The following is a 24223-nucleotide window of genomic DNA, read 5'->3' on the forward strand; positions in this document are numbered from 1 at the left end:
ATTGTATTTTACCATTGCGTATCAAACAACGCCCTCCTGATAGTCCTAATCTGGTCGGATTTTGACAACAACAAATGCGATACGAATGCTAAATTTATTTTAATCAAATTTGATAAATATACTCTCCACTCAAAGTAAAGTTATTTTCCCTTCCATTTTTTTCTTGAACTTTTATATAAAGAGATATATAGTGCTATAGAATATATATAAAGGGACATATGGTATTAGATCAATAGAAAAAATGTGAATATCAAGAAAGAAAACACATGTCTAATCCCTTTCATGAATCAAGATAAGGACGAAGAAGCGTGCAAAAACTATATTTACTTACATTATATCCAAAAATCCTTCTAATATTTTGAACAAAGTTAACCAAAATCATATCCATTCATATTAAAGCTGATCATGATTTTACTAATCCCTATAAATATATTCAATTAAAAATAACAATATTTGTACATAAGTTGTGATATGCCACTAGCTTATGATGCTGTCTATTTTCTTATTTATTTTAATCATGCTTGACGTAGCATTAACATGTCAAACTACCGAGTAACAATATCTTTATTCATATAAAAAATCTATAGTAAAATAGATATGTTATGCAGGCAAAGGATGTGCATATAATGGATTGATCATATTTTTCAGAAAAAAAATATAATTTTGTGAGCTAACGTATTCATATCAAGATTTTTTTTTTAAATAAGCACTTATAATATTTCAATAAATTATAATTTTATAATAATAAATTTTTATATGAAAATCATTATAGTCCATTACAATAATTATCATGACCGACTCTTTTGCCTGTAATTATTTTGGATTAAAAATAATCATTACTATTAGTACTAAAAAAACAAACATCAACTTAGGTAAATATGAACATCTCACCCCAATCATTGCTCGGTAAAATATGTTTTAATTTTTTCTTAGACTAACAGTATAGTACTTTGTCAAAAGGTGGCCATCATTTATATATTACTATCATACAATATTATTGTATTGTAATAATAAAATAATAATATTATAGCGAGCATGATACCATCGTACCGATGTACGTAAGAATTTGAATTGTATCTTTAGCGTGAAAGAATGATTGATCTTCTTTTGTTTCCTGAATCATTCGATCGCATTTCGCCTATATTTTGAAGGTGATGTGAGTTTCGCTGAGGATGGATGGAACAAATTCGTCGTATCTTGAGAGATGTGAAAATGCCGCAAAAAAAAGGTACTACTCGAACCTCAATGTAGTTAGGTATGGTATCAATGGATAAATGGGAATAAAGGTTGTCCATACCGGACAGGACGTGTCAGGAAACTCGATAGCGATTTGGACTGGGCGGCTGCACCGCGATTCCCGCCAGATATGTGTCGCCTCCGTCAGAACCGACTTTCACCGGCCCAACGGCTATGGCTTTCTTTATTTCTTTCTTCTATTTTGGCTGGCGAAAGCAAGCAACCTCTTGGATCCCAAACCACGACGGCTGGGGAAGAAAGGGGCATCGACCAATCAGGGCTTGGATTTTTCCGTTCCCTTCCATTTGTCCGCGCCTGCGGAGCGACCGAGGCGATCGATCTCCCCGTATCCCCTGATGGCAGAAACCGACGATCGAAACCTCCAAATCCCCCTCTCCCTTGCCATATTCTTCCTCGGGTTCGTCCCTGGAGGCCGCGGAAGAGGCTTTATTCGGATCTCCAGCGGAATCGTTCCTTCCTGTTCCTCCAATGGCTTCTTCTCGGAGGTTCCGTTTCAGGGACCAAGAAACGGAGGGGGATTCGATGGCTGATGAGGTCGAAACCGAGGGGTCGTCAGGTTCGGGCTCTGATCACGGCTACGAGTCCGAGCTCCACTCTATGACAGGAAAGGTACGTTCTTTACTTGCCGGGATTCGGGCTCCTATTCCTACACCACCAAGATGTTCCCCTTTTTTCCTTCTTTCTTGAATTTGGACGTTTAGAATATGATGATTTTGCCCTTTTCTTCCTTTCTTTCATATGATCAGTTGATCTGTGATTGTCTTGTTCAAGATTTTGGGTTGTTTGTTGGGCAACTTATATGAGGAGAGGATCATTTCAATATTTTTTAAAAAAAAAAGGAAACGAAGGGAGGATCTTTATCTGGTACTCACGCCATGAAAGGATATATAAAGAAGGTGATCAAGAATTTTGGCTATTCGTTTGTTCATAGCGGAAAACTGGCCGGATCCATTCCAGTTTTTTTCCAACACATGGCATATGTGAATTCACTCTGTACCGTTTCATCTCTCGTAGCTTTTTTTGACATGGATACCATTAAATTACTGCCCTCTCTATGCATGTGTCTTCCTGTGGGAGCAGGCACCAGTGGGTGCATGCACTGCAAGCATGCATGTGAAGTTGTAATAAGGCCGGGCTAGGATTTCTAAACTGTTAGTTTGGTTCATCTGAATGGTTTGCAAATAAATGCACCTTACCTACTAGATATTAGCATATTCCACCACTTGGAGAAAGAGTTGTATATCTTTGTATCAACGTGGGATTCTGCAATTTTGTAATCAACCTTCCACTTTGTAAAGCTACAATTGTATGGTTTGCAAATTGTCAAAGAATGATATGACATGCCTCTAAGAAGTTTCAGGACTGCACAATATGTAGACTTGGGGCTTCAACCACAAAGGTGATTTTCCCCTTTTTCCCTCCTCCCTTCGATGTTCTTTATTCCAACTTTGAAAATAGGAGCAGCGCTAGATAGGGACATGTGCGGTCTAGGCTAGCAGCAACCTGAGAGGAGGAAATATTGATTATAGGCTGGAGGTTTGAGAAGGAGAAGGAAGGGGCCAAGTTAATTTGGAGGGAGTGTTGGAAGTATGAATTATCTCAGAGGGCTTGTTCTTCTGTACATACCAATGGTGAGGTAGATTTTGTACCACTCATTAAACAAGCTTGGTACTAGTGTGGTTACATCACAATTGTGTGTAACTTCTAGGGGTTACATCAAATGAAACAAGAAGGTTGAGCTCGGCTTGGGCTTGGTTCAAGAAGAGCTGGAATCAAGCTTGGTTTGAAGCTAAACAAACCAAGCTCGAGAAATTAATTTCAAGCTGAGTCAAAAATTGACCTAGCTCAATCAGGCTTGGTTCAATAAATCTTGGATATATTTAAACTATATATATACATACATACATATACATATATATATATACATACATATATATATATATGTATGTATACGTATATGTATGTATACACATGTGTGTCGACGTATATGTATCTATACACATACATATATGTATATATATGTACACACACACACACACACACACATATATATATACATATACATAGATGTACATATACATATACATATACATATAGATGCATATACATATATATACATATACATATATATACATATAGATATATATGCATATATATGCACTATATGTGCACTATATATATGCACTATATACGCACTATATACGCACTATATATATATATATATATATATATATATATATATATATATATATATATATATATATAGTATATAATAGATCATTAGATTAAGATTTTAATTGGTACATCTTTTATTCTTTGGATCAATTAACTGTTAATTTAGATGAATCAAACCTCAAACCAAGCGCGTCAAGATTTCTGTCATCTTGATGGGTGGCTGATGGCAAGATGGACCAGTATCTTGATTTAGCTCGGCCAAGATGGCATACTGGAAAAAGTTCAAATTAACTGAGATATCTGGAGATCTCAGTCAACATCCTAAGATTGAAAGATGTTTTTATTGATTGGCATATTAGATCAACTGAGGTAAGGCACTAATAAATGAAATTAACAGCAGAACTCTACGAGCTCAATGCAGTGAAATAAGAATCCCAATAGATATTCTTGTTTAGTTTCTTTCACCCTCTAGCCTATTGTTTCCAATGCTAACAATCCATATCTTGTTCAGGTCCCATTTGTCAAGATTTTTCTCATCTTTTGTCACCACTACTCCTCCAGCCACCAAAACTCCTTGTCATCTTCTTCTTATATCTCTTCCCTTCCTTCTCTACCCCTTGTTGAATTTTGCATATCCAGCCCATGATCAGCCACTACGCTCACCCACTATGGCTTTGGCAACCATTATCAGCAATCCATAATCATATTTAATTCAATAATCAATGGATATTGCTTAGTTGAAATATGGTGATAACCAAAGTCTTAGATTTTAAGGCAAGGATCATGGTAAAATAGAGATTGAGAAATATCAGTCGATTTATTGATATCGTATGGGCCTCTATATCCTGAAGCATGTTGTCTATATTGACCAATATGATAGTATTTGATATTTACTACTTACTGATATGAACCGGTATCTCGGGATATTGGCCAAAATGACAACCTTGATCAAGCTTGAAATCAAAAATGGAGTTTTCATTTCAGCTTGAACTAAACTTCATTCAAGCTCTAGGTGATTTCGGCTTGATTTAGAATTATTAAGCTGATCTAACATGCTTGTCTTCAGCTTGGTTCAAAATTAAACTTGAATTGAGGTTGAAATAATGGTAAACACATCAAGCTTGATCTCGGAGTTCCAACTTGAAGTTAATTTCAAAACAAGCTTGATCAAACCTCAGCCCGATCAAGCTCAGCTTGGTTACACCCCTGGTGATATCACTTTTAAATGACTGTCTGATCTCTAGATTCAAGCATGTTAGTTATAAAGCTAATGTAAGTCAGTTATAGATTCACTACCATATGGCCACACTGCTTGCCTAACAATTTTATTGTGCAATAGACAAGGTATGACATCCGCTGTCTTACAATGGGTTGAGCCATCATGCTAGCAAATATTGACACTTACATCTAATCAATTGATTTTTAGGGTATAAAGCGCCTTTGTTCAGAGCTCCTTGAGTTAAAGAAATCATCAGATGAAGATTTTCAACGAAATGTTTACTCAAATTATCCAGCCTTCATCAGGTAATACTTTTTGCTTAAATTTTATTTTTTTCGGAATCTATCAATCAACTATAATTAATACCGTTATTGTCATTTTGCTATATAAATATTCACCTAAAAAGGACACTTTTTGTGCAAATTTCCACATTGTTTTTAAATGTTTGATAGTTTCAGAGACGCCGATCTGATTTGTCAATCCCATTGAAAAAATTCAGTTTGTTTAGGAAACAATGAACAGTAAAAGCTGTTCTTGTATTCACTGTAAAGGGTTTTGCCCTGAATTGTTAATCATTGTGAGCTCTTGGAACTGTTTTCAACTAGAGAACTGGCGAACATCCTTGTTTGGAATTAGAAAGTTCTCTTGGCACATAAGCTACAGACAGTGTTGTGCCACCAAAGGGATCTCAATTACCATGAAGACTTCACATATCTGATAAAATAATGACAGGTTATTGTGCTTGTTTGATGATATCACTAGATCATGATTGGTGATGCATAGATTTTCTCCTTCTTTGGTGTATAAGTTGACTGAAGCTGCCATTTGATTTAAATTTAAAATAGTGTGTATAGTTCCTTGGATGCATTTAAGCAAGGTTGATTGTTGATCATCTGCTATGATGATTATGGGATAAATAGAACATTCGATTGCTATCCTTTAACTCCCCCCCCATGCTCCATGATTATTTGCACGTGCTTTGCTTAGTACAATGAAAAAGGACCTTTTAACATAATTTGTTATTCTCTATGCTTCATGGTATCCTGTGATAAATAATCAAGTATTTTCTGCCTCTTCATTCGTTTAATAAAATTTGGCATGTATTTAAAGTGAACTACCCTCTTCTATGCAGTTTGTCAGTTGTCAGTTTTTCTTTGTTGACATGCACCTGTGCCATGGCGTGACTTTTCATGTATTTATATATGTATAAGTGAGAAAAGAAGAGATGATTCAGTTATGTACTATACACGTTAAAGCCAGCAAGCTCAAAGCAGTTTGTTCTCCTTTGGTGGCAAAACGAGCTACAGATGTTGCTATTTTTCCGCTTCTCTACTTTTTTAACACCATGAAGAAGGATTTCTTAAGGAAGGGAAGCTGGAGAATTAATGGATGTTTCCTTATAGTTAAGTGGGATATTCTGTATAGAAGTCCTGGTCCTATGCATCTAAGCATATGGTATTGTTCTTAGAAGAACTCTTCTGATGCAGCATATACAACTGCAGGAGTTGTTTTTGATGACTTTACCAGTTCATTCCATATAGTAATTTAGTTACAAGAGAAAATAGGTGAGAATATCATAATTTGGAGTTGAATCATGTATAAAATTTGTTTTGGAAGATACCTCTGAGATCTTTTATTTTGCTTTGAATAGAAACAGAATGGTTGTGGATTGTAATAAAATTAGAAAATGGGTGGTCGTTCAGTTCCCTCAAACTATCTAATTTATAGTTTGTAACCCTGCTGATGTGCAAGATATTGAATTTAATGAAAATGAGTATTTGGAGTTAGGAAGTGGTAGAACTTTGGTAAGAGTGTAAGACCATTATTAAGGTTTATGCACAGTGGGGAGCTTAAGTCACGCTTGTAGAGCAAATTTGTTGCCTTTTTACTATGTCATATTATTATAGCTATGACATCTTTTACAGATTATAATGAAACCAAGAAGTACAATTTTATGTGTTTGGCAACGTATCTTGTCGAATAAGGTTTTTTGTGCAGAATACTTGAAGAAGCTGGAAGTGTGGAAAGTGATCTCATGGAACTCAAACATCATGTTTCAACCCAAAGCAAGCTCATCAATGATCTTATGAACAGCCTCAATTTAGAGATACTATCTGACAGTACAAGGAATAAGGCTGAAAGAACTGAATATCTTGATCCATTATCTCCTAAAATCTTTGGGACTGATATGTATGATACTCTGGATACATTGGATATTCTTCTTTCTGAACACCAATTAGAAGAAGCTCTAGTTGTTTTGGAAGTGGAAACCAAAACCTTGCAAACGATGCACAAGGAAGACCTATCCCCAATGGTCATGTCATATATGTATTCAATATCTGATAGGAGGGACAGGTTAGCTGATCAGTTTGCTTGTTTAGCTAAACATCCAAGAGTATGTCAACCAGAAATGATAAAGGCACTCTGTGGGCTCTGCAGGCTTGGTGAAAAGCAGCGGGCAAATTTTTTACTGTTCAAGTATTTCCATTCATGCCTTGCAAATTATGTGAAAGAACTGGAGTGCTCAAAACCAGATCTTCATGGAATATATATGAGGGAACTTGCAAAGATTGTATTTTCTGTCATATCTCAAGCAGCAGGAAGCTTCATTATGTTGCATGGTGAAGCATCTCCATATTCTTCAGAACTCATACAGTGGGCCAAGGAAGAAATCAAAGTGTTCGGTGGTAAATTTGATAAGTATATCAGATCTATATCAGAACTGACTGGGGGCTTATTTCTGGTAGTTGATGCTGTGAACACTGCTTTCTTACATTGCTCTTCATTGAAAACTCAGAGTTTATTTTTGCAGACAGACTTGATGAAATTGATCAGGCCTTGCATGGAAGAGGTGTTGCTGATGCATATGGACTACTTTAAAAAAGTTGTCAGGATTTGGACAACCACTGATACTTGGCTCCTTGGTAAATTTTTCCTTTCTGGAAAGTTAAGGAACAAAACATCTCAAACGGGCATTGAATACCGCCTACTTAGTAGCAGTGGAAGGAAGTTTGTTACGCTAATGCAGGTGCGCGATCTTTCTTAGATAATAGTTCATGGATTATGGTGATGCAAGTTAAAATCTTGTCTTTAAAATCTCTAATGGTGTTGAATAAGACTTGTGGCTTTCTTTCCGTCCTTCCAGTGTCCTCTGGAATCCTTGATGATGGTTATCTGTTATGATTTCCATGGTACATAACTATATATTATTTAGTATCTAGTTTGTTGAACTTTGAACATGCAGAAATGAAGAATGTAGTTGAATCATATAATGTTGTTATTTCATGCATCAAGTGTAGCTGAGATATTTCTGCTTTTGATCTTTTGTCTCTCTTAGTCGGGTAGACTTCAGCAGATAATCATCTGTCCCATGGTGGTGGATGAGCATTGGGAGCAGTGAAGCTCCACAAATATAGCTATGCTGTTAGATATTTACCCATGCCTAGTTTGCATATATGGAAAGAGCCTTTCACATTTCAATATCTACCTTTGAGAAATGAAAAGAGTTATTGCATATAGCCTCCTAACCTGTGGATCATACATTAGCCACTCATTAAAGCAGGCTGCTAATATTAGCTATACTAGCCATAATTTTGAATTTAAAAATGAACTCACTTTTTTTACATATAGAAGTGCTTAGGAGTTTCTGACCATGTGGCAAAAGCACTTTTGCTGACCAATCAAGCTCCAACCATCCAATCATGTTTGCTGTTTAATGGTTCCATGTGCATTAGAAATGCATCAAATGAGTGACCATAGCCCCATGACATGTCTTATCCTAGTTTTTGTGGACCATTTGCCATTTCAGTTTGAATAAGAGCTTCACTCTCAGTCAGCGCTAGGATTTTTTGAATTGTTTGTCATGAACTTGTGCAGCTTATAATAGGTTCCCGTCTTTGATTAAAACTTAGCTTGCAGCATATTGAAAGAACAACAGAGTTTTGTTGGTCATGATTGAATTAGATGCATTATGCACATTATTGGCTTAAGGACTGTTCTGACATGATGGGTTCCATGTGCAGTGTTAAATAATTTAAGTTCATGTGATGAAGCCTGAAACCTAGATGATGCATCATCTATATTATCAGCCTAGTGTTTTATTTCTCTCCTTTTCTGTTCACATATTGTTTTTCTTGCTGTTATAGATTGATCATTTATGTAAGCTATCAGCTTATTGCTTGTTCTATATGTCATATTCTCTTTGATGCTGATAAAAATTTTGTTATGCTGTCATATAGCTAATCTTCCATCAACCTATTAACCTGTTAATTAAAAAATCATCTTATTGAGTGATTGAAGATCATCTTATGCACAAGTTTAAGACAAAGTGATGAAAAACCAATTGAGATGGTATGCACATGTACAATAAAAACATGAGAGGGTTCCAATAAGGAAGGTACTTCAGTTCATGTTGAAGGTTGTGAAAAAAAAATGTAGAGGAAAACCTAAGATGATATGGTGGAGGTTGCAAGGACATGGAGAAGCTTGCAATAAAATTAGACATTGTTCTAAATATGAATGCCAGATGCATGATGATCCATAAAATCGACCAAAATAGTTGGGAAAAAGATGGACAGTTATGGTTGTTGTTTATGCTGACTTGTGCTTTTTATATATATTATAATTGCCAAGATAAATTGAGTTTTGCACAAGTATACCAGTAGTGGTTCTCTAAAATATTTATGAGGCCAGACTATACTATTTTGAGTATTTTCTGTATTGTGGTTAATTTCACGAACTACAACAATAGCAGATTATCTTTAGATGAAGTGCCACATATTTTTCCCCATAGCCGTCCAGAATTTACTCCAAGCATAGTTCGCTTCCCAATAATCATCTAGAATTTGTTCCAAGCATAATTCACTCCACCATGATCATCTAGATTCCAGAATTTGTTCCAAGCATAGTTCACAATCTCGGTACTGGACCCCATACAGGATGTATGCACTGATACTCCAAATCTTGGTTCCAAGGTTGCGAGTTATTCAGATTTGTTCAGTTTACGTTGCTTTGTGGGCTTCTAGTCATGGTTGCATATTGCTTTTCATTTAGTATTTATATGAACAAAGATCCCCTTTATGTAGTCAACAAGATTATTATTTATTTCCTTTTGGTGCACAAATTTGATCAAAGAATTAGGTGCAAAATTTTGGTATCTTCACTGCTGCTGCATTAGGGAAATTTTGGATGAGACGATAATGGTGTTCTGTTGAATATAATCAGGAGATTGTGGATGATATTTCTTCATTGGTAAATCTTCATATGGAAAGTTCGATCCTGCAAGGCCTTGCTGAACTGTTCAATGAGTATATGCATGCCCTTCAAAGAGCTATTCCAAATAGAGAACATGCTGGAGAAAATGGTTTTCTGAGAATTAGTTCTGCTCAAGAACTAATGCAACAACTCCCTCTTTTAGTCAATTCCTTGACTCTTGTCGATCTTTTCCCAGTCATTGCTGCTAGCGTCTCCAAGGATGCCAGACCTTCAAACGATGGGGTATTCTTAGAGCATGCTGATCATTTTTCACAGGAGGAAATTGATACTTTGATCCTTTCAGTTCAAGAAGCTGCAGAACAACTATGGTGCCATTTCTGCCATCAGTTTGTGTCTGAAGTCATGTCAACTGGGAAACGTGAATCATCAACAAGTTTGGAGCCATGTGCTAATGGTCAACAGATTCCTACCTCAACACAAGATCAGATGCCTTCATTTGCATTTCAGGTTTGTCATTTCTTTCAAATATGAGTTTGAATTTGTTTAAAATTAATGTGAAATCACTAAACTCTCCACTGTTTCATCTGAAGAGGTAGTTCACTGAGTTTACCATGATAGAAATTTGATTCTCAAGTGACCTTGTTTTGTTTCCATATTATAACTTTCTGCTCTGCAATGATCTTTTCATTCTCCAGTCGGTAAATCAGTGTATCTAACATTAACTTATAACAGCAGAGCTATATGCCTATACCCTTTATTAAATCAATCTGAGGTCTATAATTCTAATAACAGAAAACAGAAAATGCATCTTTAAATTGTATCTCAGTGTGATGGCAATGTAAATTTTTGCCATCTTTGTTATTTAAGGAGATGGAGCTTCTGCCATTGGAGAACTGTTGTGGAATCTTTACTAATAGCGAGAGCTTTTTTTGATCCATGTGTTGATATTGCTGCTAATATCTCTGAGAAATGATTACCAGGCACTGTTCCTACAGCTGAGGAAGTTAGAAGATTTGTCTAAATCTATCTTCATCGACAAGGATGGGTTGGTGGACAAGCTACTAAAAGAGTTAATGAAGGCTGTGATTGTTTGGCTTTCTGATAACCAAGAGTTTTGGGAAAATACTGAGATGTGCTCTCATGCACGAAAGCTCAGCTTTGTTGAGCAGGTAAAATAACCTTTTTTCTCTCCTTTATTGTGTCTGACAACTTTAGCATGATACCTTTGAATGGACTTGCAATAGGATTAACTTAGATCTTCCAGCCAATTAGCATACTGGCTAACTCAGTTGCTCTTTTCCGATCATATTTTTAGTAGAAAGAACTTGATGAACATACACATAAGACTATTCAATTAACAGGCATGACTCTGCAAGATGCGTAGTCATGGTCTTATGTAGAACATGCATGTTTTCCTACTTGTATAATTTTGAAATTTATGTTGTCTATTTTGTCTCATATGTATTGGGATCATTTTTGCTCAATATGTCATTCCTTGTTTGTACCACGTGCTTCTTCAAGTTCTTATGCTCTCCATCTTCTGCTACAGGTCCGTTTAGATATTCATTTTTTAGTGGAAATCGCACAGTTCAGAGGGTACTGTTCAGATGATCTGATGGCTGCAGCAGTAAACACACTAGTGCAAATTGGTGCGACCTCTGATGAATTCGAATCAAATTCAGATAGGTAGTACTACAATCTGTTCTCCATGTTTATAACTGTGCACACCTGTTGAATAAGCATTCACTGACAATGATGTGTTAGAGAACTCTTTTGCTTTCCTTTTTTTGATTCTTTATTTTCCATCTGTTAACTTAGCTCATGGATGAAGATTCACAGAGAATACAACTGTTGGTAATAGGTCAATTCCTATTATCTTCTGTAGGATTTGGCATGTAGGAATATTATTTTCACCTTCCCATCCCACTATATTATTGCAATATGCTATCATGCTAACAAACAAAGCTGTATCTTAAAGTATTATATATATAAGATATAATTTAGTTTAATTCAAAAAATAGACATGCAGTATCCTTTGTTATTATTTTTTAAAGAACACTCATAGTAGATAAATTATGGTGAGAACATGAGGAATGACACCTCTGTTTGTGAACATGGGTCAGGAGTCAAACTGTTACATGGAAAATGTCACAAGGGCATCACATCATTAGGAAGAGAATAAGAGTTTAGCTAACAAAGAATTAACAGTTTTATCGTAGGAGGGAATATCCCAAGGAATAGTTTAGCTAAATTATCTTCATGGTCCTCGACCTTACTGTTATGCTAATTAGGAATTACCTCTATAGCAATGTGAAAGCTTGACTCACAAGGCAAATCCTGACCATCTAAACAATAGACAGAAATAACTGATCTCAATCTCCTGTATCAGATTGTTTAGGCCCAATAAACTTGGTTCAAAAGTACTATTTCGGTGTATCTCGCATCTTCAATAACCTCAATCTGTGGGAGCTACCCAAATGAATATATAATTATATAAATGCAGACCTAGAAATTGGAAAGTTCTGACCCTGTAGGTCCAGGATATGATGGAGCCAAAAATGCACGCTCACTCATAACTCTTTCTAGGTCTTACTGTTAGTCAAAATTTTCAGACAGAAACAAGGAGAGAAAACACATCTCTCTGCATGTGTTGAAATATATCCATGATGCAGGATTGGCTTTGACCTCTGCATGTTAATATCACTGAGGAACCTTTTATGCTTTGATGCAGCAAACATGTTACAAAATTTCAAGTTGCATTTCTGACATAGCTTACACAATTCACCAATTTTAATGTGCCGTCACTAACCATAATTTCTCTCATTATGTGACAACTTTCATACATAGGATTATCCAATACAAGAAGACATTATAAGAAAGCAGTACTGTAGTACCAACTTGTTGCATTTGAGTAGCCTGGTTTAATTAGAAGCTGAATAATTTTTTTTCTTATTAGTGAGCATTAAAAAATCATGAAAATATAATCACGCCTTTCACTTGAACAATAGTTGCATTGTGTCTGTATTCCTTTTTGTCAGTGATAGACTTTATCAGATTTAGTTTTAATGAAACTAATTTATTGATCGGCTTTTGCTTCATTGTGCCTGATGACAGATGGGCCTCAAATGCTGCCAAACTGGCAATTGAAAAGCTGCTGGCAGTTCATGAAGCCGAGTTGCAGCCAAAGGAAGAAGCTGCCACAATTTTTCTCGGGGACTTGAGCACACAAAAATGGGAGGATGCAAGCCCATCTGATGAAGATGATGCTATAGGAATCCCAGAGGATTCAGCAGACGTACAGGATGGTGAATTTGATGGTTTGGCTGAAGAAGATATCACAAAGTTGCTTCATAATAGAAGTTCAGTATTAAAACCTCTTAAAATACCTACGAGTGATGCTGCAATTGTTGATTTAGATGATGAGGGCTCTAGAGGTCACAAAAACGAGGATGATGCTATAGGAACCTCATCGGACGCCGTGGACCTACTGGATGGTGAATTCAATGGGTTGGCTGAAGAACATATCACAAATTTACTTCGAAGTTTGGAACTAAAACCTCTTGAAATACCTATGAGGGATGCTGGAGCTGTTGATTTAGATGGTGGGGGCTCTAGATGTCACGAAAATGGGGATGATGCTATAGGAACCTCTGAGGACTCCACAGACTTGCTGGATGGTGAATTCAATGTTTTGGCTGAAGAGGACAGTGACAAGACACTTGTGAATAAAATTTTTGAATCAAAATCTTTGGGAAGTTCTATAAATGCTGAGAGTGTTGTTGACTCTGATGCCGAGAGTTCTATAGGTCCTGCCATTCAGTATGTCAACATGGAAGATGAACGTGAGACAAATGCTTTCATTAAGCCTGACAAACCAAGGGGGGTTGAGGGCACAGAAAAACTGGATGATAGTTCTATGATAAATGATGAAGTGGATCCTGTTGGAAAGTTGGATGAATGTGTCACTGTTACAGCTCATTCTGTAACAGACAAGCTAACAGATGTTGTGGAATTAGAAAATCTAGCAGTGCAGACCAAGCTTCTTGAAGTTCCTAGTAAGTTGAACTCTCCCATGACTTACCTAAGTGATTCAGGGGGAACTGGTATAGTTGTTGATGTCAAGGAGACTGAGCTTTATCCTGAGAATAGACGTATTGTGCTTCAAAGTGGGGACACAAGCAGTTCTATTCGTGAGGGTGATAGTAGTCATTTGACTACATCAGAGAACTGCATGCAAGATGATTTGCATGGAGCTGCAGATGAGAAAACAGCTCGGCTGATACAGGATCATGTGGAAGAAGAACTGCTAGCTGAGAGAGCTAAGGAGTTGGTTCTTAATAAGAGTTCTGAAACACAAGGCAGGGATGTTAAGCTTGTTGGGGATGATGGGAGTACCTATGGTGATCGCTGTGGGCGGTCAAGATACATCAATCCTGCAGACAATTTGAGAAGGAATAGAAAGGACACGAGAACCACCAGGCCTAGGTGGCACTAAAATCCTGAATGTCTGGTTATACTCGCATATAGGGGTATTTCTGTTCTTACACCAGATTATAGCAAGTTACTTAGTTGTTGCAACACAATGAACAGAATATATTTCTCTGCAGTGAAGCCACCAAAGCCATTTGTCATTAGGATTTGTATCTGAAGCGGATTGTGGACTCGTGGACGAATGGATTTATATCTGCTGAAATTGTATTGGCCAGATAACGAAATGTTTCTATTGTGCTGTTTGTCTTGCAGATGCTTTCTGCACAAATTGCCAGAGAGCATTTATTTATTCAAGAGACTAGAATTACATTTCAAAGATCAGTGGGAAAGTTATTTTAGTGGACATAAAGTCTACTAATCCAAGATTTTGAATAAAAAACAATCAAAAATTTGAGGGTAAAGGGGAAAGTTTCTTACTATTCCATTAAAGTATTTTCCAACATACAAGATTAGTGACAAGATTTACAACACAAATTCATGTAAGCAGCTTATACGTAAAAGTCAAGCACGTTACAAGTTTGCGCATACTGAGATTTATCGTATCAAAAAAATGTTCAGTAAAAGGGATAAGATTCTTAGGAATATGAAAGAATGTCGGTTTGTGGTAACTAATGGTGGGAAGTCTTATTCAATTGGATTGTTTGTAAACTAAATGGATAATATAGAAGGATGCTTAGATTAGAATGATGATACAAATTGAATGCATGTAAATTTTCAAAAATAATAACAAAATAATCACAAGATATCTATAAAATTAGTCTCTGCTTGTACTCTTTACAAAATTTAACAGCTTTGAGATATCATCGTGACAAAAATATTGAACCCCTTGTATTATGCATGAAATCGAAAAAAATTTTATTACAACAATGATATCATATCAAATTTATCATAATTCAATATGAATATTTATATTTTATTGATTGTTGTATATTTTATCAATTTTTATAATAATATTTTATATTATTTTTTTAATTTTTATTAATTTATTTATTTATTATAAATTTGATACGGCATCACCGTTGTAACGAATATTTATTCAAATGGAATCTCTGTTTTAACATAAATTCCCTTGAACTCGGCAAAATCCACAAAACCCCTGGAACTGTGGGTCCCACAGACGCATCCGCCGCCCATGCGGCATCGGTTGGCGGGGTTTCAATCACATCCCCTCCCGCTCCTCCAAGGAGCCCGTAGAACCCCCATATCTTAGAGAAGATAGTGGTCGTCCAGGTAGGATGAATCCAAAAACAATCTCGAGGATTTGGACCCCTCCACTCGTCTCCTCGACCCAGTCTCTCTCTCCCTCTCTCGATCGACCTTTTTTGGTCTCTTTTCCTAATTTTTAAAGAATGGGAATCTTTTGACTGCATGTAAGGAGATCTTCTTATGTACGATCTATTCCTTCCCAACCCTCTATCTTTTTTCTTTATTTCTTGTGGCTTTCTAGCAATCTTTTAAGCGACTTCTTTTCGAAAATTCGATTTTTTTTTTTTTTTTTTTTTTTGTGTGTGTGTGTGTGTGTTTATTAAGTCCTCAACTCGTCTCCATTTTTGATGTTTTGACGCCGGATTGATAAAACTGAACTAGATTTTGGTCTTTTGACCAACAAATTAATTAGATCAAAATTCTGGAAGGATTTCAAAGTCAGAGACTTGTGAGGCTGTTCTTGAACTAGCGTTTCTCGAGAATTTGGAAGTAAATGATTCCATGGTGGGTTTTTCCTTGTCTTAGTGGTTAGATTAACGCCCAGGAATATAGGCTGTCCTACAAGAATTGGGTGGATTCGGGTAGAGTGGAAGTTAAATTACTGTAATGGAACGAAGCCTTCTGTTTTCATGAATCCCGAGGAAGAGGTTGATAAGGTGGAGGAGGAAGGGACGAATGGAGAGTTGGCAGGGAAGAGGCAGAAGAGTTCGAGGAAAGTCCAGTAGAACGATCACAACGGCAACAACCTAGTGGAGGAGTTGGAATTCCAGCCAAGGTTAACTCTGCTCAGTTTTGTTTTTTGTTATATTTTTGATAGATAATCTTTGTTAGTAAAAGGTCTAGTTTTTGATATTTTAATAGAGAATCTTTGTTTCGAAAAGGTCTGATTGGTTTTATGGTTTCAATCTCACAGCAATTGAAAAATTATCAAAATTTAATTTGATATTGGTTTTCATATGGCTTAACAGCCATCTGATGTGTTATACTTTCTTGCCAATTTCTTTGGGAGAAAAAAAAAAGAAGAAGCTGTTTTTGCTTATTACTTTTAGATGGTTGTTGCAATGCCTTCTCCCTGTCCATATTGATGTTTAATTTTACTCATGCCACTACCTGGCTGATACTAATAGAGGTTTTCTCCATTAGGCAAGTCTTGTGAACCAGAAAGAAAGATTCTTGACTTTTGTTTCAGCATCTGGATTTTATGTTTTGTAAATTAGTTGCATGTAAATATTGTGTCTTTTCCTAAGAGAAGGGGCATAGTTTGTTGTTCTTTCTTGAAAACTTCACAAACTTTTTAATTTTTTTTACAAGGACCTGATAATTATTATATATGTGTAGTATGCTGACCTGCATCATTTGGACCATTCTGTCTGACAGGGTACTAGTTTATCTCACCATGAGTACGCTCTTGCAGGATTCTCCAAAATCAAGAATTTTGATTTTATAGAACAACTAATAGAATCCGACTTATGTACCAAATCTTAGGAGTATTTGGTACTCTTGTCTATTTTCTTTGATATGTCTAATGTTTTTGGGTACTCTTTATTTTATTTCTTGAATTTTCTAGATCAGTAAAATCATAGTTGCCATGTTCTGCCTTCCTTCCAAACAGGTTTTTTTCCAAGGCTTTGAAGAAGGCCATAAGCTTCAGATGACTTAGTTGAGATGAAAGATGGCAAGGTTGTTGTAGAATTCACAAGGCTTTTGTGTCATGGTGAAGGAAATGGTCTTGGGAGGTTTGTGTATATGCATCATAATCTGATGGCAACATCAGTGAATTAAGCAGGCATGAAATAGCTAGAACAAGGCTTTACCGACAAGCCTTACATTGTTTTATCCCAGGAAGATAATTTTGTTAAATCTCATGATGATAATAATAAAAAAAATAAACCTGTCATTGATGTGGAAATTGATTACTTATTAGTGAACAAGAGTATGGTAAAGTTTGAGTAATTGAATTGCTATTCTGTTTCTCTCAAAAAACATGCTTTTTTTTTTTTTTTTTAAAGATAAAAACTTGCTATTCTGTCGATCAAGATGGTTTGGAAGTATTTATGAAAAGATATTCTTTGCTGTAATCGCCTTTTTTTCCCTTCTTTTAATGCACATAACTCTTGGACTATGTGAGTACTTGATAAAGTAAGGCTTATCCAATTTCTGAGGTCGTGATCACGTGTATGATCTCTCATGTGCAAGTAAAACCTGCCAGAAAAGTATTAACTTAAGAATATCTTGATCTCGAAAGGAATTCCAAGGAGTTTGTAGTTCCATGTGTTACCTGATAATAATTCCACACAGGTTTATTCACTAAATAATGATGTTAGCTGGTAGCAAGTTTAATTGTTAGATGCATTTTGTTGAAGGAATCTCTCTCTCTCTCTCTCTCTCTCTCTGTGTAACATATACACACATAAGCTGCATGCCATGTGGGTCATGAATGTGTCATGCTAGTGCATGATGCAAAGCCTGCTGACTTCAGAGGTGACTGCCAGTACAGAGCCAGGAAGAAAAATGTAATATGGTGGATGGGCATATGAACATATGAGAGGCATATCAGCCTTATGCCTCAGTGATTGGCCTCATCTAACTATTAAATTGAAATGGTCTTCTTTTAATTTTATTTCCAGTTGATGCACTTTTTCTACTCCCCTGCACCAAATCTACATTTAAAGGGAAAGCAGGAAGAGGGAGAGCGGGGCTGAGACCTTGGGATGATAAAAAGCGCATGCCTGAATAACATTTGAATTATTTATTTATTTATTTTTTAAGTTCTATTATGTTGTTTTCTTATCATGGGAGGCATGTGATAGAAGTTTTTCCTGACTATTGTTTATTTTCTTAATTCACTATTTACTTTGACTTTTTAAATTGGTTTTATGCTGATATGCTGGTGATATGCTCTTTTTATTGCTAAACTAGTACATTCAATAAGGAAATATCCTTTCACCCTCATGACGTGATAAGATGTGCTCTTTTCAGTTAAAAGCATATTTTGACTCAATCATGGACGGTGATCAAATATTTGAGTTCAATGCAATCTATGTAGGTGGAGGCTTTCCCATTTCTGTTCAACACCTGAAAAAAGAAAATCATACTTATCAGGCCTTTTATAATGCTCTGCTGAAAAACAATCTGGAAAAAAAAAAAAGAAGAAGATCCTGCGGAGTCGTTTACTAAAAGTGTCAACAGCTTGAGAATTGATGTTTCTGGATATGTTAGGCAAACACACACACACACACCCGCACGCATGGAGGCTATTCAAATGGCAAAAGAAGCATAATATTTTTAGCAATTTATATTTTGCTGGATTGTTTCCTTCAGATAGGTTATGAAATTTGCCGTCCATCTGGAGATTTATGAATTAAACTTCAAAAAATAATGTTGATCTCCTTATTATTTTCCCAACCATCATGTTTTCTTGCTTGTCTACAGTGATTCAAGCATCTCTAAGAACAAGTGTGGATGTGTCTGTGCTGTGCTGTAGATCTCCTACATATATACATCATAATCTGGCGACCACAGCTCCAGCCACAGAACCTCGATTTGGAATGGGGAGCATGCGATTGCCGATGGCTTTCACATTTTCAGGTGCCTGGGTGACCAAGGTCTCACTCATAAAGCAACACTATGTTTCTTATCAAGGTGAATCGTTTTTTATTTATTTTATCAAGGATGGGTTTTCGGACTTTTACGCACTGAAAATGGTTAGTGATGTTTTTGAGTGGCTGCAGTTCCATGATGTTGGAGAGGATGGTCTACTACGGAATAGTAACAAAAATGTCACCAACTTTGGTCCACTACAAAGAAACACATGGGACTCCATGTACCAATCAGTGGCATGATAGGTTCCAAGTTTAATTGACGCTCTAGAACACATTGGCAAGTTACAAGCTGTAGACTGTGGAAGCGTCGGACCAATTTCGGAATCACTGGCTCCTAGTTGAAGCCAGTAACAGGTTGGAGTTTACAAACTCCATGATTCATGCTACCAGACTCCACAGTGTTAGAATATATAAAATATGTAATTACATCATAATTGCATCTAACTTTGCAAATTATAATCCATTTTTTCAGAGAAACATGTGCAGAATTACATGACTTTCACTCGATTGAAATTTATGTGCAGACAGTTTGCACTGAGATTTTTATTTTTTTGAGCAAATATCACTAAGAATATATATATATATATATATATATATATATATATATATATATATATATATATATATATATTTATTTATTTATTTATTTATTTTTTTTTTAATCAGCCAGTCTTGTGGATAAAAAACTTTTGAAGTAGTAGAGGAAAGCACACTAAATCTTCATCCATCTAAAACTGGCAATGCATGCATTCTCTTTGAACCAAATGTCAAATTCAGATAACCTATTAATCTATCTGATGCTGGTTGAAAAGACCTTTGAAAACCCTTGGAGGATGGGTTTTCGGACTTTTACACACTGAAAATGGTTAGTGATGAGAGCATTAGAGCTTTTCAGCCAGCACCAGATAGATTAATAGGTTATCTGAATTTGACATTTGGTTCAAAGAAAGTGCATGCATTGCCAGTTTGAGATGGACGAAGATTTAGTGTGCGAACTACTTCAAAGATCTTTTATCCACAAGACTGACTAATTAAAAAAAAAAATATTCTTAGTGGTATTTGCTCAAAAAAATAAAAATCTCGGTGCAAACTGTCTGCATATAAATTTCAATCCAGTGAAAGTCATGTAATTCTGCACATGTTTTTCTGAAAAAATGGATTATAATTTGCAAAGTTAGATGCGATTATGATGTAATTACACATTTTATGTACCGCACTTGCTATACCTCCTGCATCTTTCCTTATTTATCTCCCACTTGTGTGCTCGGCGGATTCCATGTCCAATCCAAACCCCCCTACAGCAGCGAATGGTTTAACTTCTTTTTTACCCGATTCAAAATTGGATGGGTTGGGCAAGCCGTAGCAAGCTTAGCAGAGCCAATCAAATCGGATTGCGGTACCTGGATCTCATAAAGGGGATTTCTACCCAGGAGTTGAGGTCTACGGAACACGGTCTATATCGGGTCAATCATTGTACTACCACTTCTTCAGTCTAGAACGAGCGAATAGACGATAATCTGTTTGGTCTGACTGACAAATCTAGTGCCATTTTAGGGTTATGAGTGAGAGAAAAGGAGCTTGGTTGCCTATTCAGAACATCCCACTGTGGAGTCTGATAGCATGGATCATGGAGTTTGTAAACCCCAATCTGTTGCTAGCTTCAATCAGAGCCAGTGATTTCGAAATTGATCTGATGCTTTCACAGTCTGAAGCTTGTAACTTATCAATGTATTCTAGAGCATTACTTAAATTTGAAATCTGTCATGCCACTGATTGATACATAGATTCCTATATATTTCTTTGTAGTGGATTAAAATTGACGACATTTTTGTTGCTATTCTACAGTAGGCCATCCTCTCCAACACCATGGAACTGCAGCCACTCAAAAACATCACTAACCATTTTCAGTGTGTAAAAGTCCGAAACCCATCCTCCAAGGCAAAGAGCCAACCAATACACGCCTCTAAAACTCACCAGCAATAATCCATCCAGATTTCCATTGTGTGGCTCGTATCATGTCTCCAAACCAAAGGCTCTCCCTGCGTCCTACTTTCCACCACTTCTTCTCCACCCTCCCTTGCATCTCTTCTTCCATCAAACCTGCACTGCTCTCCCCACTTCATGGCTGCCTCCATCTCCCTGCCCTCCACCTTCCATGGAAGCTGGGCAACTTCGCTTGCCGGTGAAGACAGAGTAATGCTGACCAAGTCGGTCCCGACGTGTGTTCACGTTGGCAGGCCTCTGAGGTCTCGGCCGAGGATGGGGAACATAAATGAAGGCAAAGGACTCTTTGCACCGTTGGTCGTTCTCACCCGCAACATCATTGGCAGGAAGCGATTCAATCAGCTGAGAGGCAAGGCCATAGCTCTCCATTCACAGGTATTCGCACATCGGAACTGCATGCTTTACAGATGTTTGAAGTGGGTGTATGAAGGGAAGAATAAGAGCTTTGATGGTATGTGGCATATTGTGTACAGGTGATCACAGAGTTCTGCAAGACTATAGGTGCTGATAATAAACAGAGGCAAGGGTTGATCCGCTTGGCCAAGAAGAATGGAGAAAAGCTTGGTTTTCTTGCGTAAAGGATAAGATGGCATTTTTCAGGAGAAGAAGCTTAATGTTGTGACTTTTTTCTGGGATTTTTTAAAAAAAAAATATTTAAAATGACCAGAATGTATATGGTTGTCTGGCTTCAATAGGAATTTGGATGTAAGCAAGCAATCAATTACTACCTGTTTTCTGTCCAATGGGAGTTTGGATCTGGTCCTATCTCATCACCATCCCTTCTATGATTAGGGTCTGGGAAAGTTAGTAGTTAACGAGTGGTAGAGGACTTTTTACTAAAAGCAGGCTTTAGGTGTTGGGGAAGGAATCCTTCTCCTGAGCCTGCTATATTTCATCCTTGCAACCCCTTAGAGTGATCTACACTTCTAACCTCTTACTAAGAAACAGAGGTGAAACTCCCCTTTGCTTTACCCTAGTACTCAGAAAATGGTGACATTAAATTTGCCATCTCCTAATTTCAGCTTCTGGGAGAGAGAAGCAAAAGCATTCCTAGAATCTCAGCAACGGGATCAGAGAACTGCATGTATAATGGCCTTCGCAAACTTTCAGGTGGCCATCTCATTCAAATCTCATCGACAGTTTTAGGTGTCTGAAGCTCTGGTGCTTTCTCCCAATCACATAATGTAGGAAATGCTGATGGTATCAAAATGATCGGGAGAAATCCAAAGGCCATCATTGAAGGTATCTTGAGACGAAGGTTCAGGTTGCGAACTAGTTGATTGCCTTTGCTTCCAAGTGCTTTTGTAGGTCTGAAAAGAAATATTTCATATTCACCAATGTTCTCTTGCTGCTTCAAGAGTCATGAAAGTTCTCATTTGTTCCAGAGTTAGGGCACAAGCTTTGACCAGGATCATCATTTATGAAGTAAATGCATTCATGCCAAGGTTTGAATCACTATGATGGTTATATAATCCTTCGCGATCTTATTACTGCTGATTTCATAGAAAAAAGCTATTGAAGAACATAATGGATGCATAATTCAGATGCATTAATGTGCCAACGATGTTTAAGAAGCTTAACCAAAAAAACTGTTATAAACTGTCTTGAGTGACCTGGATGATCTCCTCCTAGTACATCTCAATACTTATCTAAGCAATACAGTAAAAGGATTGGTAACACATGCAGAAAGAGAATAACTCAGCAAGATTAAATTTCAGCTAACTTGTTCAAAGCTTGCAAATCAAGTTATCTCATTTACTGGATCTAAGGGGGTGTTTGATTCGCAATTAGAATCGAAATTGGAATCGAAATGAGAATGGATTAGAATCGGAATCAGAACGGCCAAATCATCCGAAGTGTTTGGTTTGTGATTGGAATCAAAATCGGAATGGATAATTCTCATTATTTTTGTTTGGTTCATATAAAGGTAGAAATCCGAGTCAACTCAAATTTTTATTTTTAATTAAAATTTTTTAAAATTAATTATTTTAAAAATTAATATTAAATAAAAATTAAATATTTTGAGATCAAATATATAATATAATAATACCACTATTATTCCTAGGTCTATCGTTATTTAATTAAATTTTTTTAAAAATAAAATGGATTATAATGATCTTCCTAAAAATTTGGGGTAATTACTGGTGCTACAAAATAACAGGATTGAGGACAATCTCGTCATTTTTGCTGGGGCTAGGCCTTTGGGTTTTGCCTTTTGCCTCGAGGGCGTTTGGCATCCCCAATTTCTATTGCTTTTTGGCCGAGAATCAGAGATTAATTTATGTTTAATGGCGGTGAAAGAGGGAGAGGTGGCGAAGGACCTGATCGAGATCCTGGAGGCATCGTCGATGCTGATTGACCTCACGCGGTATGTGAACCACGTTCGCGACCCCGCTGTTGGAGCCATCGCCACCTTCGAGGGCACCACCCGTGACACCTTTGAGGGGAAATGCGTCCTGGAGCTCTGGTATGAGGCCTATGTCCCCACCATGCTCCGGTGCCTGCAGGCCATTTGCTCTGGCACTTGCGCCGCCTGACCCCATCGCTGCCTCACCATCGCCCAGCACCTCGGCACCATCCCCGTCGGTGAGGCCAGCATCTTCTTGGCAGCATTGGCAGTGCACCGGGCGGACGCGCTCGAGGCATGTTGCTTCCTCATCGACGAGGTGAAGGCGTCGGCGCCCATCTGGAAGGAGGAATGAGCATGGGAGCTCAGGTATTGGATGGATGATTGTTTTTTCCTCATTCCACTGGAGTGAGATTTTGATTCTATTGGACTGAGCCCAGATTCGGGGAAGGAAGGAATAGATCATTCCCATTCTTTTCTGGAATGGAAATCGAAATAGACTCTCTCCAACCAAACAGTTAAAATTGAAGTCATCCATTCTGATTTCTATTACAGGTCTTAATTATCTTAACCAAACACCTCTTTAGGGGGTGTTTGGTTTGCAATTAGAATCGAAATTGGAATCAGAATGGGAATGGATTGGAATCGAAATCGGAATGGTCAAATCATCCGAAGTATTTAGTTTGTGATCAGAATCGGAATCAGAAT

At 37.0% G+C, this 24223-nt stretch overlaps 2 protein-coding genes and 1 pseudogene across 5 annotated transcripts; all 3 read left to right on the plus strand.

The window, feature by feature from the left end:
* Nucleotides 1-1365: 1365 nt before the first annotated feature.
* LOC105059186 (exocyst complex component EXO84B) lies at nucleotides 1366-14699 on the plus strand. Of its 4 annotated transcripts, none has more exons than XM_029268644.2 (8): nucleotides 1366-1866; nucleotides 4859-4956; nucleotides 6650-7394; nucleotides 7464-7679; nucleotides 9875-10372; nucleotides 10846-11034; nucleotides 11415-11551; nucleotides 12980-14699. In XM_029268644.2, the coding sequence occupies exons 1-8, from the start codon at nucleotides 1726-1728 to the stop codon at nucleotides 14358-14360; spliced, it is 3405 nt and encodes a 1134-aa protein (XP_029124477.1). In that variant the 5' UTR covers nucleotides 1366-1725; the 3' UTR covers nucleotides 14361-14699. The 4 variants fall into 4 exon arrangements, with proteins under 4 accessions (XP_029124477.1, XP_019710836.1, XP_010940719.1 ...); XM_019855277.2 differs by having other exon boundaries at nucleotides 1367-1866; nucleotides 6650-7006; nucleotides 7091-7679; XM_010942417.3 differs by having other exon boundaries at nucleotides 1367-1866; nucleotides 6650-7679.
* A 4475-nt stretch (nucleotides 14700-19174) lies between these two features.
* Nucleotides 19175-21911, plus strand: LOC105059185 (protein PROTON GRADIENT REGULATION 5, chloroplastic). Its single transcript, XM_010942416.4, has 3 exons — nucleotides 19175-19204; nucleotides 21157-21543; nucleotides 21642-21911. The coding sequence occupies exons 1-3, from the start codon at nucleotides 19190-19192 to the stop codon at nucleotides 21744-21746; spliced, it is 507 nt and encodes a 168-aa protein (XP_010940718.2). The 5' UTR covers nucleotides 19175-19189; the 3' UTR covers nucleotides 21747-21911.
* Nucleotides 21912-23456: 1545 nt separating this feature from the next.
* LOC105059184 (molybdopterin synthase catalytic subunit-like) lies at nucleotides 23457-23933 on the plus strand (annotated as a pseudogene).
* The last annotated feature ends 290 nt before the right edge of the window (nucleotides 23934-24223 follow it).

The sequence above is a fragment of the Elaeis guineensis genome, chromosome 16 (assembly GCF_000442705.2).
Source record: "Elaeis guineensis isolate ETL-2024a chromosome 16, EG11, whole genome shotgun sequence".
NCBI classification, from domain to species: Eukaryota; Viridiplantae; Streptophyta; class Magnoliopsida; order Arecales; family Arecaceae; genus Elaeis; species Elaeis guineensis.

Bases quoted from the DNA above. Each gene is read 5' to 3' on its own strand.
- LOC105059186 (XM_010942417.3), top strand. From the start codon at position 1,726: ATGGCTTCTTCTCGGAGGTTCCGTTTCAGGGACCAAGAAACGGAGGGG. The intron at 4,957-6,649 runs GTAATACTTTTT...TTTTTTGTGCAG, and splicing joins AATTATCCAGCCTTCATCAG to AATACTTGAAGAAGCTGGAA. The intron at 7,680-9,874 runs GTGCGCGATCTT...GAATATAATCAG, and splicing joins AGTTTGTTACGCTAATGCAG to GAGATTGTGGATGATATTTC.
- LOC105059185 (XM_010942416.4), top strand. The intron at 21,544-21,641 runs GTATTCGCACAT...TATTGTGTACAG, and splicing joins CCATAGCTCTCCATTCACAG to GTGATCACAGAGTTCTGCAA.